The sequence below is a fragment of the Lepisosteus oculatus genome, chromosome 9, assembly GCF_040954835.1.
Source record: "Lepisosteus oculatus isolate fLepOcu1 chromosome 9, fLepOcu1.hap2, whole genome shotgun sequence".
Classification (NCBI taxonomy): Eukaryota; Metazoa; Chordata; class Actinopteri; order Semionotiformes; family Lepisosteidae; genus Lepisosteus; species Lepisosteus oculatus.
The window spans coordinates 14,451,114-14,465,447 of record NC_090704.1 but is presented as its reverse complement, the minus strand read 5'-3'; the positions used below and the strand labels follow the sequence as shown (position 1 = coordinate 14,465,447).

General features: G+C 39.3%; 2 protein-coding genes across 22 annotated transcripts in view; one reads left to right on the top strand and one right to left on the bottom strand.

Annotated features, from left to right (window-relative positions):
• Nucleotides 1-14,334, bottom strand: part of dock7 (dedicator of cytokinesis 7) — a 60,102-nt gene that overhangs the window by 28,847 nt on the left and 16,921 nt on the right. For all 21 annotated transcript variants that reach the window (XM_069194188.1, XM_015355485.2, XM_015355486.2 and 18 more), the window contains exons 15-21: nucleotides 4,370-4,487; nucleotides 3,995-4,065; nucleotides 2,833-2,971; nucleotides 2,313-2,414; nucleotides 1,741-1,827; nucleotides 421-652; nucleotides 61-225 (exon numbers count right to left, since the gene is read on the bottom strand). In XM_069194188.1, the coding sequence (XP_069050289.1) occupies nucleotides 61-225; nucleotides 421-652; nucleotides 1,741-1,827; nucleotides 2,313-2,414; nucleotides 2,833-2,971; nucleotides 3,995-4,065; nucleotides 4,370-4,487 (914 nt within the window). The remainder of the gene's footprint in view (nucleotides 1-60; nucleotides 226-420; nucleotides 653-1,740; nucleotides 1,828-2,312; nucleotides 2,415-2,832; nucleotides 2,972-3,994; nucleotides 4,066-4,369; nucleotides 4,488-14,334) is intronic.
• Nucleotides 9,569-14,211, top strand: angptl3 (angiopoietin-like 3). Its single transcript, XM_006634890.3, has 7 exons — nucleotides 9,569-10,137; nucleotides 10,452-10,562; nucleotides 10,802-10,919; nucleotides 11,032-11,145; nucleotides 11,979-12,074; nucleotides 12,728-13,000; nucleotides 13,358-14,211. Exons 1-7 carry the CDS (start codon nucleotides 9,640-9,642, stop codon nucleotides 13,540-13,542), a joined length of 1,395 nt encoding a protein of 464 aa, XP_006634953.2. The 5' UTR covers nucleotides 9,569-9,639; the 3' UTR covers nucleotides 13,543-14,211.

Here is a 14,334-nt window from a genome sequence, read left to right as displayed (position 1 = left end):
TCAAAAACCACAACAAAGACATTATTACCTCAGTGACAATTCATAAAAAATAAAATGCACCTGGTGATGGAGAGTTAGGATCAGTATTTGGCAGCCGAAACACATAATAAATGTATGAGGACAACAGACTGTTTCTCCCATGCTGGTCCTGGTTGCTGTCCAAGTATTTATGGAGCCGGTTGACAATGGAAGCCATAACTTCAAAAGAGCCTTGGCCAAGGTTCACTGCAACCACAAAGTTAATAAATAAACATTTAATATAGGTAGTAGATTAAAATGCCTGGCCATGCATTAATTCTGAGTGTCTAGGTAAACAACAGGAAGAAAGTGATTTTACTATTCAGTGTGGACTAATGACAATAAATTCCAGATTTTATTCAACACTGACAAACGCTTTCCCCAAAGCTGTTTTGTGATTACCTATCTGTCCCGCAATGACCGGAGGCCTTACGACCAGCAGAACGAGCTTGTCCAGCAGCAGATGAAGAAACCGAACAATTGGCTCCAGCTGAGAGGAATTTAAGGCAGCAATGCTAGACTTCAGTTCTGTCTCCAGATTGTTCTCCATAATTCTCATGTCCCCAATTCGTACTGGGAACATGTGCTCATCCAGTGCATGAACAAGAGCAAAGAACTTGTCCAGGTACTGATCCTACCAAGACCAGAAAAGACAGAAGAGACTATTAGCTTTTAATTGTTTTCACAAGGAACATGCTAACCTAAACAAACAGGTGATGGAGAAAGAGAAAAACCACGATGAATGTAATGACTGCAATCGTTAGTGCAAGTTTATTAGATACCTGTTACTGAAAGTGAATCCAATGTTAAAACATTGAGAAGATCACGACTTAACAGTTTCTTGTCATTTCCATCAGTATACAACATATTGTGAAATGTTATGTGTGCAAATTTAAGAAATCCTGAGGACAGAATAGTTTAAACTTAAAATTCAGCCTCCACAGTAAACTACAATTACTGCTAATTTTGCATTACTGCTAATTTTGCATTCCATCAGTATACAACATATTGTGAAATGTTATGTGTGCAAATTTAAGAAATCCTGAGGACAGAATAGTTTAAACTTAAAATTCAGCCTCCACAGTAAACTACAATTACTGCTAATTTTGCATTGAGGTTGTGAGAATAGTTTGATGCATCTATTTTAACATTAAAGCATCCATTATCATCCATCTGGGATTTACAATAGCCTGTTATGCTTCAAAAAGAAAAAAAAAAGCTGCATTTCCTTTTTGAAGGAAGTCAGTTTCAGGTCATGGCTGTGGTGCTTCTTTTTAATTCAAGGAAGATAATAGGTTTCTGTTAGTGAAGGCCAGATAGCTCTTTCTCTGTTTTGAGAGAATTACCACCACATCCTTTTACTCAGTAAACCTCTAGACTTCTATTTATGGTCTATTACTCAACAAACAAAACAGTATGTTAAGCATCTATCTTCTGTAACACAGCTACCAAAGCACCACAGCTACTGACGTAAGATAATACAGCTGTGTACAAAGTTTGCACATTCCTAAAAAAAAACGATACACTTTAATCCATTCCAGATCTCGGTGGATATAGTGTATTAACCAGACGCTCATCACTTTTTGTGTACTAATTGTGGCAATGATTAATCAAACCGAACAATTCTTTTTCTGAATAGAACTTCCTGCTCTGCAAATGTTCAAGCCTTTGTCAACAGCACACATGTGCAACAGCAGCCTGTGCAAGTGGCTGCGTTTCTACCTGCGTGTGAATTGTTGAAACTGACACAACTTCGACATTGAAGACACCTCGGTGGTTATCAACCCATTTCATTCCGGGAAGCGGCACCTATAAAGTTGGGAGGAAAAAGAAAAGGGTTAGGAGCTCTGACTTAATGGGTACCTTTAATAAAATGAACAGCACGTTTGTAATGTCAGCATTTTTATCTTAGCAGTTTTTTTAACAAAAACTCTACTTGATAGTGACCATTTCATTAGCATGAAAGCAATCTCTTCTTTGCAATATTTTCTCATAGTAAGACTTAAAAGATACTTTCTTGGTAGGTTAGCAGTCCAAACAGGTCAGAGCCTTTAGAACATATAATAATCCCAACCCAGGACAAGTCCATAACTGTACCTGTGACCTGAGTCATTGGCATTCTGCATTATTTTAACTTAATGATACCTTTGCTACCCCACAATTACACAGAGATGGATACGTTACTCAGCTATTCTATAGTGGTTTGAAATTCATTGCAGTCAGAGAACGTATTTTAGCCAAGCTCTCGACTCGCAGCCCAGAGTGGCTGACTGATAGGGGGAGTTGAAACTCACATCAGGGGAGAGGACCGAGTAGGACTGAGGGGGCTTCTCCAAAGACACAGGCAGACAGAAGTGTCCCGTTCTCAGACGGCCATTCTGCAGCATCGGTATCCACTGAGAACACACAAGCGAGACACTTGCTTACAGACCAAGCTCTGCAGTTGGAACATCTCCGCTCGTAATGAACCCTCTCATTACGACATTCTTAGTACGACTAGTAAAAGTGCTGTCCAACAAAAAAAGATTAGAAGAAATGGGTTTTCATTTTGATGTTTCCAGTCCTGAATGCTTCTGATGCTACCACCATGAGCTGACAGACCTGAGCCCTGTTTAAAAATTTTAAAAATCGAAAATACCATCACAAATGCACCAAGGTGTTGCCAATGATCTCCTGATGAAGGCAAAACTGATTATTACAAAGATTCAGAAGGGTTTTGGTGAAGTGAAGTGCTGAAGAGTACAAATTCACTTCTTTAAACTCTTAAGGCTTGCAAGCCTCTATCCTGCGGGTGGAAGGGACGGGGATGGTCACCGTGTATCCCACTGGCGTCTCCAAGGGCGTATTCTGTTTCTGCTGGCAGCTGACATGGTAGAACGTGAAGAGGATGTGATGGTGATCCGTCAAAGAGGCAGGAAGTTTGATTTTTATTTCATCGTGGAAATCCGGCGATCTAAAACAAAACAAGTGGGGTCTTTTTTAATGCGACAAAGAGGATCATTCGACTGCTGGAACAAAAACTATGTACAAAGCTGAAGCCGAAGTTAGGACAGCAATTTTGGGATGGACAGCCGTGTTCCAGGGATTGTTATCAGCCTTCAGCTTCCAGTTAAGAAGTGAAGCTTGTTTTAGTGTGCTGAAGCGTGGCTCTGACAGGTGGAATCAAGATGTGACAGCACTGAAGGTCACGGCAGTGGGGTACACTAACTTTCACGTGAAGCCACTGCAAGCCAGCCAAGATTCAGTTCAGACTTCACTCCTCCCTTTAAAGGAGTTTAAAGGATGAACTGGAAGATGTTGACTTATTCACAGCTTTGCTCAATTTACAATAAAGTAGCAGGCTCTACTGAAATGTACAAACTGTCTTTAAATATCACTATTTCGGCACAGTAAAATAAACTTATTTTCTCATTTTAAAATCGAGGGGTCATAAGAGTCCTAACAAAATGCAAAAATTATGTTGTTATTTAATTCAGGCTTGTCACACATTTGGGTTTAAAAAATGCAATGATTTCAATACCTTCTTGTTTGGCATACATTTGAAAAAGAATCAGTTTTCTTCACAAGCAGCACAAAATAAATGATAATTTATCATGCAGGCCCAGGACTCCGATCATTGACTATCCATTTATTTTCAATGCAGTTGCAAAAAGCTAATAAAACATTAACTAATATATGCAAATACAGTTTAGTAATTCTTTCAAAGTCTGTCACAAGACCGTCTGTTCAAAGAAAAAAACTGGCTTTGGTCAGATTCACATAAGCCAGCAATGATATTACATAAGCCCAATCTGGCTATAAACCCCAAGTAAAATCTCTTAGATCCACCTTGCCTGAAAGATTAAAGTTGACTGTTCAGACAGTCAAGGATATGATACAACAAACTCTTGACACAGGTTACAATTATATCCCAATTGATCTTGATTGGTCTCCACACACTGGGGCAACCCTGTAAAAGCAAGAGATCAGATCTCACCTGTTGTGATACACTACAGCAGTGTAAGCTTCTTTGGAAAATTCAGAACAGCTGGATTTACCATAAATCACCTGTATGAGAACAAAGACCACAGTGAGCATGAAAGAACTTCTCAAATCCAATCTAGTTAATTTTGTTGTGAAGTTGTAGCTGACCACAATAACCAGGCAATCAGTATAGTCAGCAGTGTATGTTCTAATTCAGGGAACAAACATATGCTCTGGAACAGCAACTCTCAAGAAGGCAACAGTTCTTTTTTATTTTCAAAAGGTTTGACATTGTTGGTCCTTATGTGGATGAAATTGTGTGACACCAGTGCCTCATGTTTATAGCTTTCGGACACATAGATGGACAGCGATGCAGCTGCCTTCTTACCGGCATGGCATTGCTGGGGTCTTCCCCGTTCATGAACTGCACCTTCACAGTGATGTTTCGAGCGGAGCCCTGGCGATTGGCAAAATTTAGACTTTGGGGGTACACATACAACAGGTTTCTGCAAAAGAATAAATGCATAGAGAGAAAGAAACATAGAGCTTTACCTAATATAGCGGTTTCTTTTTTCCCCCCACTGAAGCCCTCATTGGCAGTACTGCATGCACATCAGCTAATTAAGAGTTTTTAAAACACCTATATTGCTTTTTCTCATGATTTTTAGACCTGATGTTTTCGTCAACATTTTCCATACTCTAGCTCATTCTGCCCTGTGTGTGGGGTTGCAGGGACTGTAGCTGTGAAACCAGGACATGAGAAAAACATACACGCACTCCACATCAGCTGGGCAACAAACAGAGCTGCGATTTCCAACGCTCATAAAATAAACAAATATGTATACAGTTCCCTGTTATAACAACAAAAAAAACGACAGTACTGCGAGGATTAAAAAGCCTTTTTTGATTGGGAAGGGGACTATGGGCGGAGAGAAGACCAAGAGGCTTGGCTAGTCCCATTCCTGACAGCGCTGCCCCCGACAACTGATCTGCACTCTGAAACACTATCAAATAAATGTGGAGCAAAACTGTTACTTAATGGCCTAGGCTGATCCATTTGATACATTAAAGGAGCTACATTTAATTCCCTTAGCAAACATTAGCATAAACTCGCGGGCAAATCAATTACCTCGCTGTAGTAAGACACGGCAGTACCAAATTGAGACACAAAGCTTTTTCTTACAGCACCTAATGGACACAATCTGGCAGCCATCCAATCAGTGCAAGCTTCCACAACTGGATAACAAATTTCTTCATAGGTTAAAAATAAAGAATCAAAAATGTGATCACAAAGGCACCAGGATTTCACCCATGTTCTCCGCATCAAGGCAAAACTGATTACGAAGCTTCAGGAGGCTTTTGGAGGGGTTTAGAGTACAAATGTCCTATTTTACACATTTAAGCCATGCAAGCCTCTACGCTGCAACTTTAATGTATTTTATGTTTTCTGCTGAAACGCACACACACACACAAAAAAAACTTTTAAACTTGAGCAAATTCAACACAAACTCTGGACAGCCTATTGCCAAAACTCAATTCCCAGGCAAGACTCCACTCTCTGATGGTGATGCAATACTAATCAAGCTCTCGGTTCTCGATTAAGAAAACCCAAATGGGAAGACGACAAACTGTAACATGCTTTTCATATAATTATAAACACAAACATGCCCTTTGGCTTTGTTTTCATATAAAATGAATAAGTGTACCAAGCCTCCTGTCCTGAAAAGGAGCATAAAAGGCTATTGTGGTTCAGTTCCCTGAGGCCAACCCTGAGGGATGTGAAATGTTTTTCTCCTGATGCACAGAAAAACAGCCTGCAATAGTGGCACCAGTGGTGATGATTCCATTGTTGATTCACAAGGGACTGGCAAAGGGTTTACAATTTTTTTTCCTAAACTACTTTTCTTACATACTGACTGTTCTCAACAAGGCAATCTGTTTATATTTAAATTTTAATGAAACAATACACAAATTACAATTCCCCTTTAATCAGACAAACCACTGAGAGGTCTTATTTCTTTTCTTTTATGTTAAAATGCCTATCTGATATACGGAGGACATGGAGCAGCAGTAAAATAGGACTGAAAAGTTTAAAAAGACACATTTATTAGATTGCACCAGCACTATAATTGGTACATGCATATCAGCAGATCTAGAAACACCTATGTCATTGGACTTGACTGTTTTATCATCAAGTTAATAAATACTTTTTTCCTGACAATGTGTACTGGTTCTTCTGGCACCAATTACAAAATCCTCTGCTAGCCACCAACCTCCTCCTAGAAATGATCCCCCACTCCCCCAATGAGTAAGGCAAAAGCCCTGAATAAACACTGGTACAATGACAGTGTTTGCTGTGTCTACAGACAGACTGGGTGCTAGGCAAATCTGCCATTGGATGGATTAGCTTTTAACCACACGTGTTCTATGAGGTGATCATGCACAAAATGCATGATGAACAATTTATCTTCTTGGTGGACGAATGCATTGGTTTGAACTGCTACAGGGAAAAAAATCTTTCAAAAATATATGCACACATTTAACAGAGGCTCCCAAGTGACCTGAAAACCAACCTCTGCTAAGCGTTCTCATTGGGGTGGAGTGGTGGCTCTGTAGCTAAGGATCTGTGCCTGTGGCTGGAAGGTTTACCAGTTCAAATCCCGCAGCCGGCAGGGGAATCCTACTCCGTATGGCCCCTGAGCAAGGCCCTTAACGCCAGCTGCTCCAGGGGCGGTGTACAATGACTGACCCTGCGCTCTGACCCCAGGGTCTCTCCCTGTCTGTGTGTCTGTGTGTCTCATGGAGAGCAAGCTGGGGTATGCGAAAAGACAAATTTCTGAAGCAAGAAATTGTATAGGGTTAATAAAGTGATTTAAAAAAAAATGTGCTTGCTCAGTGCACAGGTTGAGCTCTTGGGTTCGAGAGTCTTACACTTACAACCGACCAGCCTGTGACCAGGGATTTCTAAGGAACGGGGCACAACTATCCAATGATACGGCTTCAGCAAAAGATGCACAGCTCCTCTAACCAGCATCTTCTGTCAGACTCTGTGGATCTTGCAATGTAAATTCATACAATAGAGACAAAAGGTCTGTGAACTTCAACATAATCAACATACCCCAACATAATCAAGGTAATTCCAGTTTCTTACTATGAGACCCTTGATTAATCATAACCATTTTTTCTTAAAAGACAAAAAGGGCCATTCTGAAGAGTTAATAAAAACCTATATATATATAACCCTAACTTTACTTAATAAAGATTATTTTAGTTATGTACTATATAAAGGTCTAATGAAGGTAAAATAAAGAGAATAGCCATTGAGATAAAAGCAAGAAAAGAACAGGTTTGTACTCAACCTCAAGATTCAAATTTATATTACTTGTATATTATAATTAATAATAATAATTGCTTACACTTATATAGCACTTTTCTGGAAACTCCACTCAAAGCGCTTTACAGGTAATGGGGACTCCTCTCCACCACCAATGTGCAGCCCCACCTGGATGATGCGATGGCAGCCATAGTGCACCAGAACGCTCACCACACATCAGCTATCAGTGGGGAGGAGAGCAGAGTAATGAAACCAATTCATAGATGGGGATTATTAGGAGGCCATGATTGGTAAGGGCCAATGGGAAATTTGGCCAAGACGCCGGGGTTACACCCCTACTCTTTTCGAGAAACGCCCTGGGATTTTTAATGACCACAGAGAGTCAGGACCTCGGTTTTACGTCTCATCCGAAGGACGGCACCTGTTTACAGTATAGTGTCCCCCTCACTATACTGGGACATTAAGACCCACATGGACCGCAGGGTGAGCACCCCCTGCTGGCCCCACTAACACCTCTTCAGATATTACAATCTGAAAGGCAGCTAAAATGAAATTCAGTGGCAGTTTCCAATTATATTGAATTAACAGTGATCGAATGGATCATATCTATATATAGATTTCTATTGTATCATCTCAAAACAACTCTTTCATACATAATCTGAAGCAGACTACATACACAAGGAGAAAATGGTCTGTCTGTCCTAGTGTCAGGGCATTATGACCTGAACAGTCACAAGACTGACCACTGTTGATCGGAAGTGAATTCTGCATATTTTCTTTACAAAACAAACACATGGAAACTTCAGTTGCACAAAGTAATACTAAACAGACAAACATAAAACTTTAAAAAATATCACCAACAGCAGTGACAAATGAGGTTGCCTAAGAAACACTTTAGAAAAACAATTGACTAATAGCCATGAAAAGAAAACACAAAAAGCATTATGAAGTTAAACAAAACTTGGCTTGATACCATATGTTTGTAAAGTACAGCTTCCCGGGATCTAATGTCAGGGATTTAACTTTGAAAGCAAAAGGTTGCGCAGACACAAATGTACTTGTTCGAAACATTAGATGCATTCTAGGTTATGACCCTTGACAAGAATATAATGGGACTGCTTTCTCAAGAGACAAAGGGGTTGCCTTTCACTCGTGGAGTTACACATGTAGCACGACGCTGGTCCAAAAACATTCTCTGCCAAGTAGTGTTGGAAGTCATGCCTGACCTTACAGCATTGAAGTGAGAGTACATCTACAAACTGAGGTGTAACAACATAAGTTTAAGACATAAAAGCACCTGCTTCAAAAAGCAAACTGTAAATGCTGTAGAAGCAGGTTGCAAGGGTACCATAGTGGTTTGTGTGGTGCAATCCCAGGTTCGACCAAGTTCATGGGTGTCCATATGGAGTTTGCATGTTTTCCCTATATTCATGTGGGTTTTTGCCAGATGCTTTGATTTCCTTCCACCACCAAAAGTCATGCGGGCAAATATAATTGGATGTGCCTTTTAACACTGCCTTCCATTGGACTATCATCCTGTCTGGCAGAAAGCAGTCATGTGTGGTGATTGTCACCACAATAAACAGCTTTATACAGTAATAGCAGATGGACAAGGGTCCAACATAGATAAGGACAGTAACATACATAGTAGAAAGAGCTACCTGGTTAGGATGAAAATACTGGATTTAATATGTTAACAGGTAAGGTGGTAAAAAAATGGCTCCACATACTACACATACAGAAGAAAATATTTATAATGCAAGCTTTAGTGGCATCAATATTGATTAACATTTTCCATTAGAGTCAGTACTGAAGACTACTTAAGGGAACAGTATTTAACCAAGGTTGATATAAAAAGGTTATTATAACAAATTGAAAACCTTAAATTGCATGCTGTATTATTAATTTCCTTCATGAATCACTACTAGAATGTTTCTTTAATGGCCCACTTGAGGGCTTCAAATTTGAGTTTGTGAGTGGAATAATTCTTTTAACTCTGCAATGAGATCATTCAATCAGTGACTTTGACAAATAACTCGTAAAAAGTTTTATAGCCCTGTAGCTCCTCTTTTCACTTTTCAGCTACTGGGCTCTTTGGGAAAAAGCAGAGAGGGTGAGAGAGGTCTATTTGTGCATGGTTTGTTTGTTCTTCCCAATCCTCCTATGAGGATTGAGGGGTACATTAGTTCAAGTATAATGTGGTTAATGATCAAGCCATTCCCACAGTTTGTATATATAGGAGATACTTTGAATTGAATTGTCAGGCACCCTTTCTACAGCAAGGCAGACACACTCAATAACAGCACAGACAGGATTTTCGAAAGATGAAGTCTCATTACTTTTTCCTACTCCTTTTCCTACTTTTACCCTGCACGTTTTCCAGCAAAGAGGAAGACCCAACCTTCACTCATGCACCAACAGAAACACGGTCCAGATTTGCCATGCTGGACGACGTCCGCATCTTAGCCAATGGGCTCCTACAGCTGGGTCGCGGGCTGAAAGACTTTGTGCACAAGACCAAAAGTCAGATCAATGACATCTTCAAGAAGCTCAACATCTTTGATAAGTCCTTCTATGAGCTCTCGCTCATGACCAGTGAGATCAAAGAGGAGGAGGAAGAGCTGAAGAAAACCACCACCGTCCTGCAAGCCACCAATGAGGAGATCAAGAACATGTCCTTTGAAATCAACAACAAGATCAACAGTATTCTGGAAGATCGGACGCAACTACAGTCGAAGGTGGGGGGTCTGGAGGAGAAGCTGAGTGGACTCTCCGAAAGCCTACCTGAAGCAACAGAACTGAAAGAGATTTCAGCGCTCAAGGTAAGAGTGGTGACACTTCAACCGTTCAAATTCACAGTGTCTGTCTAATGCATTATAACGGCATGCTTCTTCTATTTTGCATTAGGTGCTAATCTGTAAAATGGCATAATTGTAAAATCTATATAATTATATCCTACGACGATGGGATTTTACAGGCATGACAAAATAAGGATGACACTAAATAAATAGATCCATATATGTTGTCGTTTCAAAGAAACATAAATGCATTCATTCAAAACCACCCTTAAGACCATCTTTAGAAAAAACATTAAACACAGGTGAAAATGGCAATGTTTTGTTTGTTGGTTTTCCAGAATGTAATTGATGCACAAGAGAAAAGCATCACAGAACTTCTAAGAGCCGTTAAAGAACAAAATGACCAGCTGGATTATCAAAGGAACAAAATAATTCACTTGGAAGAAAAGGTATGTTTTTACTGAATGAGCCACATTGAGAAGAAAGAAACTCAAATTCCTCATTACCTTCCCCTACAGACTACTGAAAAAAATGTCCCAGATGACCGATGATGACCACAACAGATTACATATAATATGGACCTTATTACTTATTGAATTTTATCTATGAAAAATGTCCCTCATTGAAAAATGTTTTTGACATCTGCCAGGATTTTGCAGTATTTTCAACACCCTCACTCTCATTTCAGCTCAAATATGATGTTTTCCAAGACTTGAATGAAAAATCCCCTTCTTCAAAACCTAAAGAACTAACACCTGTTGGGTACCTTGAGAAGAACTCAACCAGCAAAACCTTCAACACAAATGGCAAGTACAACAAGATCCTAAATGTGCAAAGAAATATTTAATATACAGTAGTTTTAAAAGCAGGGTACATTATTCCCAAGCTGATGAGGAACATGGCTTTTATGTATTTCAGGTCTCCCTACTGACTGCCAAGATATTTACAATGGAGGAGAGAAAACAAGTGGTGTTTATCCAATCAAGCCAAATCAATCAGAGCCTTTTAATGTGTACTGTGACATGACAGAAGGTAAGCAAAAGTGTATTACTATAGTCATCCAATACATATATTATACCTATATCAGTTCAGGTAGGTAGCTGCGTCAGCATGCGTAGGCTGCAAAGGAACAAGTAATAGGTTTATTCCATGCTGAAAGGAGAAGAAAGAAAACACAACGTTCCGGCCGCGGAGCCTTCTTCAGGTGTGAGGAACCACACCTGAGGAGGCTCACACCTGAAGAAGGCTCCAAGGCCGAAACGTTGTGTTTTCTTTCTTCTCTTTTCAACATGGAATAAACCTATTACTTATACCTATATCTACAACCTTTAAAAATCACAGATTTTTTACCAGCTATTACAAGATACTGTGAGTTTAATATATAACATAATTAACAATCTTCATTCCATTTTTCAATGTGACAATTAACTACAAATAAACACTTTCAAACTTGCTCATTACAAGTCGACTGAGCGTTGTTTTTCATTCTAATAGGTCTTCTGCTAAAACACCACCTGAATTCTGTTAAATTGACTGGAAGGAGATAACTGCTGTATTAGCACAGTGCACAGCCTTCTGAACAGGCTTCATAGCTTTATGTGGTGTTAATTCACTTCCCCCCGTTACATCTTCCCAAGCAGCTTCAAGAAGACTCTGTAGAAGCTGGCTGACTAGAACTTAGATCAAAGAAAAATCTTCTCAGCACAGGAATAACGAAATCTTACAAAACATCAAACAGACTTGCAAAGTAATGCATTTAAAAATGGACATTTTGGCTAATACACTTAGCACTATCATTAGTCTGAATTCATATACCTTTTATTATAAGTGAATTTCTCTTCTTAATCACTTAAATCTGCCAACAGAGGGAGGCTATACGATTATGCAGCGAAGAATGGATGGGTCAGTGGATTTTGACCAGACTTGGGAAAAATATGAAAATGGATTTGGCAATCTTGAAAGTAAGTTAGTAATAATTGTTTAAGTTAAAGCTTCCAAGATGAATAACCCAGTCTATGAGCAATTTTTTATTGTGTAGACAATTATTAGACTTGAAAACTGATTTAATGTTGTCTCGGAGAATAGCAGACCTAAGATTACCCCTTTTTTTCCTTTTTCAGTAGCCTTAATGCACAAAAAGATTGCATCCTGTAATTGATTAACAGACACCGAAGGCCTTTAAGTATTTCCTTTTTGGAAGCACTAGGAAAAATTACCTCAGCAAATCAGGACACAGTTGACAGAGCTGTTATCTTTACTGCCTCGCTTAAAAGACTTTAAGCCATTAAGCCATTATACTAGTTAAACTGGACATTTGCCAAAAGATACAATTAGTTCTTATCGCAAACACACTCATATTTTTTAGTAGAAAGCTTAGGTTAATTTTAAAATGCAACTGACATAATCAAAACTATTAACAATGGACCTGGAGTTAAAATGACAATTTACCCATCTCCTAAAGAAATCCAGTCAGCATATTCGATCTTAACAGTCTGAATGCATTAACACCAGTAAACAAGCACAACCTTAGCTTGCCTTAACAGATTCTTTTTCACTTCTTTGTACACTGCAATATTAGTCATGCCATGAACATAGAATTACTTGTCTTACACAGGTGAGTTCTGGCTGGGTCTGGAGAAAATTCATTCAATTTCTAAGCAAGGAGACTATATTCTCCAAATACAGCTGGAGGACTGGAGAAATGAGAAACGGTCTATTGAGTACCAGTTCAGTCTGGAGGGCAAAGATTTAGACTACATGATTCACCTGACACCGATCTCTGGAAACTTGCCGAACGCTATGACCAACCAGACTGGGATGAGGTTCTCCACCAAGGACCAAGACAACGACAACAAGAAAGACTCCAACTGCGCAGAGAATTACTCAGGTACACAACTTCTCTTGAGACATCAGATAACAGCACAACATAAATTATGAAAATAATCTATGGAGCATCCATCTCTCCGGGATTTTGGGATGTGTGAAACTAAATCTGACAAGATTCCCATTTTCAGAATCGCACAGAGAAAGTAAAATATGAGGATAGAGGGAATTTAGTTTTTTTTGTAATGACAGCATATATACAACATTCAAACACAGAATAAACTGTGTAATAATACTAGCCAGAAAATTAAACGATGTGATTCTTCATTGATATTTCACATCCTGCTGCAGATAAAAGCGACCATTATGTCGAGGGTCATGCTACAGAATGCACACAAAGCTCTTCTTTTGTCTTCTCCAGGTGGCTGGTGGTTCAACGCGTGTGGGGACACCAACCTGAATGGCAGATACATCAGAACGAAGTCCAGGGGCAAGACTGACAGGAGGAGGGGGATCCACTGGAAACCAGGCAGGGGCATTTCCTACTCCCTCAAGTCAACTAAGATCGCCATCCGCCCTGCCCCTGACGCCGGAAGCTTTCGTTAAGCTGATGCGCGCAATTAAATTTATTGGCGGTGAAGCTACCGATGAATTACAAATTCTCGCAGTATTGTGGACGGAAAAACACACAATGGATCAGTGAAGCAAGGCTGTCGCATAAACACAAGTTTTTCAGGCTTTATCTACAAGCGATTCACATAATGCGTGCTGACAAGCTTTCACATGGGGTAGCACTGGGAAACACAAAACCCTGTTTTATACTCTTACAAGCAGCATCTCACACTGAAGTATACACAGCTGTGTATCAATTGCATGTGGTTCCTAGCGTTTTTAACTTCACAGATAAGCTATTGATAAGGAGATCACACCTTAACATAAACGGGAAGTACTTCTGTTTATACAGACACTAATACATGTTTAGCCTTGTTTTTTGTTTTTGTAGTTTTCTAACTTAAAATATTTAAACAATCTGTAATAGAACACTGCTAACATGAAAATTTCCAAATGATCAAAAAAGAAGTGATGCATAAAAGCAATTAGTTTGTTGGATCATGTCTTCAAACAATACTGGGTCATATTGACTCGTTGCAAAGTCGTTGTTCTGCATACACAACTGTACTGTATATTTTGTTACGAAAGGTTGTAACTGTCATGTTTACAGACGCTTCCTCATTACCTGGGAAGTAATAATAAATCATATTTATGAAACACAAATTCATGACTCTCTTCACTGCAATTTCATAGCATTGTTCCTTTAATGTAGATTTTACTAGATCCACTGGCTTCTTCTGAAGTAGTCTCACTAATTTCACTTAGGATTCCATACCAGGAAATCCA